The 6,000-nt window shown below is 37.7% G+C and overlaps 1 protein-coding gene across 4 annotated transcripts in view; it reads right to left on the bottom strand.

The window, feature by feature from the left end:
- Positions 1-2,741: 2,741 nt before the first annotated feature.
- Positions 2,742-6,000, bottom strand: part of STOX2 (storkhead box 2) — a 410,255-nt gene continuing 406,996 nt past the window's right edge. For all 4 annotated transcript variants that reach the window (XM_069199355.1, XM_069199362.1, XM_069199370.1 and 1 more), the window contains exon 4: positions 2,742-3,226. In XM_069199355.1, coding sequence (XP_069055456.1) covers positions 3,028-3,226 — 199 coding nt within the window. In that variant the 3' untranslated portion in view covers positions 2,742-3,027. The remainder of the gene's footprint in view (positions 3,227-6,000) is intronic.

Below are 6,000 nucleotides of genomic sequence, written 5' to 3'. Positions count from 1 at the left end.
CCCTATGTCAGAGACAAGGAACATTGGGAGAAGCGGACACTATGACAAGTATACACACACAAAACACCTTAAGAAATCTCTTAAAAGATATAGTAGGTGAAACAGATCCTGCTAACAGTGACATCAGAATGGGAGACTGGATAAAAGGTACCCTAAAACAAGACGGTATGAAATAGAACATATAGTGAGGGAAACTGAGAATTTGCGCAGAGGGTGCTGTGGAAGAGGCTATTGTGAGCGGAACCCTGGAGTGCATTTTGTTAAATCTGTATTACCAATCTTTGTGTTCCTTTTGGGTTTTTAGGGTCTCATACAAATTGAGAATGTAAGGAAGTCAGACATCAGAAGAAAAAGATAATTAGGTTACTGTAAACTACGTTTTCTGTGACGGAATTCCGATCGTTCCGGTGCACAAAAAAGTCTGCTTACTTAAAGCATATAACCAAATGTTATTTAATATCTTAAAAAGTAACACAATCCAAAATGGATATTTCACACAACACTACATAAACAACATGAACACAATATTACCATATGAAGGGACTTTCAAATATAGGCTTACAAAAATCCCTGTCATTTTATCCTTTTTAAGTTATTATGCTAAGCATGACAAGTAAACATCCTTTACAATATGATACACTGACACAATAAAAACCATGTTACAAATGTGCTGTTATAAATCAGTAACATTAGGGAAGACATTTCATGGACTGTAATTATTTCATATGAAATACTATACAATATAAACAAAACATCCATCTTGGATGACCTTTACAGCAACCAGAGACCAAGTATTTTAATAGTTTTTTCAGTGCAAACACATTTATACAAGGCAGTCTTGGCTGCAATACTCCTTCCTAATGTACAGTAAAATCCTGCTTGCATGTATTAAGCTATTTTGCCTAATGTCACATTCAGTCACTCACAGGTTACCTGCCAGAGTTACGACCCTTTTTACTTTTAACTACTTTGAGGAAAGTAACATCTGCGACAACTAATCTAATGTATTTGAAAGTGGGCTATTCAAATATCTGACATGTCTTCTGTTGCAAGAGTCAAACTGGCAATCATGCTTAAAGCAAGCCTATGCAGTCTGGTGCAGTACAATTACCGGTTGACTTCAGGAAGAAAATTAAAGCAAGATCGAGGAGATGATGCCCATGTCTCAACTCCCTTTAGCTAATCAACAAAAGATTTTTTTTTTAATTTTCCCCCTCTGGAAAAAAATATTTGTTTGTAATTTCATAATACAAAAGGAAACCATGGTAATGAAAAATATGAGCTCATACATAAGCATTGACATAGTTAATAGAATAACTAACCTAATAAGGTTTCAAAACTTACTTTTTGTACAATACAATTTTACATTGCTTCCATTTTATATCATCAAATTCATGGAGGTAGTTCTATGTAAAAAGTTAAAAAAAAATATCCATAAAATAAACATGTTGTATTATAGAAATAATACATAATAAGTGTGCAAAATGCCAATAGTTTTGTGTTGATCCTTTAAGTTTCACACAGATTCAACATCACCTAATTCTGTAAACACTTCGATTGATCGACAGCAAAGGTTTTAGGTAGATACTATTAGTATTTCCTTCCAAAGACGATCTTCTCTGCAAATTGTAGAGATTGTGTACACAGAACACTGCCAACCTTATTCCATTTTCTCTCAATTTCCAAATGTGGCATTTCTCCCATGTTATCCTGGCCACAATTTGTGGTTTAATACTGTGAACGGTGCATCTCCAGTTCAATTGAGGTCAAGCTTTTTTTGTCTCCGCTGCCAAAGATAAACGTAGTTTCACAAAGTCCCCGAACTGGCATTTTCTAGATACACCTTGTAGTTTAAGCAGAAATCACATTCAGCCATCACTTGCAGAATTGAGTGTAGTTCTGTCAACCGAAGTGGAAATTTAGTTTCAATGTTACTTAGTCCAAGTTGTAAGATTACAACATTAAGGAGTACAAATATTCAAAACAAAAAGACCCAAAATGCAACCCCCCCACAGTTTGTACTTTTTAATTCCCATGAAAAAAACATGTCATCTTAAAAGCCTAATTTAGGCATTATATTGAAACTCTAAATAAAATAGAATTAAATCCTTCCATTAGAAAGAAATCAAGTCATCAGGCCACAACTGTAATTTGTAGCAGAATAAGCTCCCTTTTGTTCATACAAAATATTTAAGAACCTTATTCTTATGTACCAGGGAGTCAGAAATATCATCAGCGCCATGAGGGTTAGAACAATTTTTATAATACCTAGGTCCTACTTAACGAAAGCGTATTTCCTTGTTGCTCCTTGAATGCTGCACACACAAATTTGGCATTTAATACTTGCTCAAATTATACACCCAGCTTAGAATGGGTGGTCAAAGAGGACCAAGTTAAAGATTTAAAATTATTTCTTTAAGTGTTTACTTTTATTCCCGCTCTGTACCTCAAAATCCGCTCCCACTAACTCACAGAGCTTCTGTCCTTAATCTAGTTTGACACTATTCTTTACCTGTTGCAATTTGATTTTGATTGGTGCGCTCAAAAAATAAATATTCAAGATTGGCTCTGTGATACAGTTCAACCGCAGATCTTCTGGGTTATGGAGACGAGGACTTTAGGGCCAAGTCTCTTACACATTTGAGACATTTAAAATGGAGTTGGCGGCTGCATGATAGGGAACAGGCGATAATAATTTCAGTGTCATGACTTTCGCACGTTTACTCATTTTCTGAGGAGCATGAAAGGGAAAGTTTACAAATATCCCAGGCTTCTATTCACTTGCGTTACAGCTGCAAATGAAAAAAAATGAAATAAGCAATACTGTGAAAAAAGAATATTTTGTTTCTGCTGGCGGTGGTACTGGTTTTGTTGCCCTTTGCCTATGCAGGAGCACAGGTTTTCTTTTAGCACGCCACACAAAGTGTGGTTAAGTTGATTGTTTTTAAGGATGTAAACATCGGTCCCAGTGTCAGTAAACTTTGATGTGTAGGATGAGACAGAAAAAGCTCTGAGGTCGCATGAATATCAAACACTAGTAACAGAAGCTTGCAGGCAGTTCGCGGGTTTTTGCAGTTTCTCAGCATCAGTGGTCGAGGAGTCTGCCGTCGCTGCTCGGAAGTTGAACGGTGGCCCGATTCCCCCGTGAGCAGGGCTGAGAGCTGGGTTCTGACGTCTGTTACTTTCGACAATACTTGAAGTGTTGGAAGCCAGGCTTTCACGAGTCCTGCAAGAACATAATAAAAAGGGCATTATATAACGATTTTCCTTGTTGTGTAACGTCACATCCAAGAAGCCTTTCAGCATGATCGTTCACACATGCCTTGGCAAAATAGTTTCCAGAAGTGTTCTGCAACCTCCACTTTCCAGTGTAGGTGAAATTCTAAACTGGCATGAACCTGTAACGAAGGTCACGAGGCAGAATCGCTGTTTGACATATGTTTCTTTTTATACCCAGGCTAACAATTTGACATATTTACTTTGAAATGTTTTTTCTTTAGTTATGTAGCGGCCACGTTGAAAAACAGCACTCAAGGGGCCTGGTTTGCGCTTCAACTCAAATACTTTTAATTTCCCACTGCTGACAAGACTTATCCAATTTAGCTATTTCTTTACTTTCACAACTTCACCAATATCTCTCGTCTGCAAACTGTCTTCATCAGAGGAAGGGCGTGGGGGTAGATTATGGGCGATATTAACAAAAAACACCCCTTAAATTATTTAAGTCTCATGTGTCGTGCTCCCTCATCCTTTGCATTGAACTGACTCCAATCTAATACTAGTTCACTCTTAAAACTACTTTTCCGCACGCCTCCTGGCTTGTGCATTAACATTTCTTTCCCTTGTTTGTTTACTTTTAACAATTTCAACTTGATAATTATATTTCCGGGTAAATCAAGAATTCTTCCAACTCGATTTCTTTGTAACTTTTTTCTCGTTATGTCTCCAGTCCCTTTCACACCCCTTTCTCATTCTGCATGAAAATGTACAAGCCAAATAAAGCATTTTTGGAAACAGAGACATTACAAATGCAGTTAAAGTGCAAAATTATCAGATTACTATCCTTTCCTGTAAAACTGATCATTTTGAACAACATTGTTTACTTTAGCCTTGGGCCCACCCCATTCAGCTAAATATACGAGATAGCCCTACTCGAATTATCAAAATGAGGATCTCGCTCACTACACATACAACCACAGCCCTGTATGCCTATTGCCTTCGCCATCCAGTCTTCAGCCATCCCACCCTCCCATTTTCTTGCACAAAACCTTTCAATGTCCTTTTTCCAAACACCCAGTCAATGCATTTTTGCCTCCTGTGTGAAGCACAAATGTTGCTGCTTTTTTTTCCAACTAAGCCTTTTTTTATAATAAGCACCTATAACAGAAAAAGGAAAACAAAAACATTTGTAAACAGTCAGAAATGAAAGTGGGGATAAGACCACTGTGAAGGATAGTGTACCATAGCGAGAGCAAAATAAGTTTACAGCATAGGAGAACTGTGAAACACAGCGAGGCATTTGTAGGTTGGAGAGAATATGGGAGGCAGTCTTGTCAGTTCGTTAAGGGGGACGTTGTGCAGGATTCAACACCAAGTCAGACCAAGCAAGCATGAGTTAAGAGAGGAAATAATTTGAAATAAAAGGCAAAAAAAACACAGATTTCCACACACAGTCTGCTTAATATATCTTATGCTGAAAATTACCTTCTATGGGTATGAGAACTGTTATTCTTGCTGAATGGATTTATAGGAGATGATCATGAAACAAAGCAGAGTGTGTAGTGACATACTGGAAACAAAACAGGCAGCAATGCCGCACTCTTTCCTTTGAGAGTAGACTCATACCTATTTATCAATCTGTCTATATTTAAAAAAAACAGGACTGCACCCCACATAATTTAGTACTAAGTTACCAAGAAAACATTTAACGATGAAGAGTTTTGTTCTGCAAAAACTGATTTCCACTGAAGTACAGATAACCAAACTAGAAATCAAGAAAGTGGCAATACAGTTAACCTTACAATAGTATTTGCGTGTGTACACTTTTCTCACACACTATCAATGGTGGTGTGATATTTATCGTCATCATAAATGAAGTGACTATTTGCTGGGGGGAAAAAACTATATAAACTTTAGCAGATAAGCTGCTGACACCACCATTCACCATGACAATATTCATGTGTAGCCATCCATTAAACCACTGGAAAATTGTCACTACACTCCTATTTAGGTAGAAAATGAAAATACTTACAAATCAGTTTTTGCTTGGCTTAGATCTACGGCGAAAAGGGGTCAATAATTTTCAAATTTCACTAACTTCTGAGAAGCAAGAATTTCACAATCTTTTCATGTCATTTTATACCTTTCGATTTGTAAAAACACAAAATAATCTCTTTTTCTAGGCAGCTGGCCTGGTATAAGGTGGACACCTATGGTGTTAGCACCTTATACCACGTCATGGAAACTCCTATTGGTTAGTGAACAGTGTCTAGGAAGCCAGGGCTCTCTAATGGTAGCTGTGGTGAGCAGCCAAGACTTATCTAGGAGGAGTGTAAAGCAATTGCAATAACAGAGTAGTCACACAGAAACTTATCTCACAAGAAAGGAACCAAACAGTTTTGCAAAAATAAAGGTACTTTATTACAGTAACACTGAGCTAGAGTACTATAGGCAGACCCCCAACTGGAGGTAAGTATACACTATCTATACACATGGTAAGTACTAGGAATTAGCGTAGAAAATAAGTATTGGCAAGAAATAGCAGGAAATAGCTCGGTCCCTAAGGGGGGAACCATATACTAAAATAGTGGAATGCAAAGCTAGGTCCAGTCACCCAAGGATGTGGAATAGTTAGTAGGGAGCTGGAAGAACTAGGGACCCCCAAGAGATGAGTACCTAGATGACCCCAAGAGACCAGGGGAGCAGAGGTAAGTTACCTGGTCTTCCGATAGACTAACAAGGGGAGTTCAAAAAGGAACTTTGTAAGAACAAGACCAGTCC

This window comes from Pleurodeles waltl, chromosome 1_2 (assembly GCF_031143425.1).
Source record: "Pleurodeles waltl isolate 20211129_DDA chromosome 1_2, aPleWal1.hap1.20221129, whole genome shotgun sequence".
Lineage (NCBI taxonomy): Eukaryota > Metazoa > Chordata > Amphibia > Caudata > Salamandridae > Pleurodeles > Pleurodeles waltl.
This window is presented reverse-complemented; position numbering and strand designations above follow the sequence as displayed.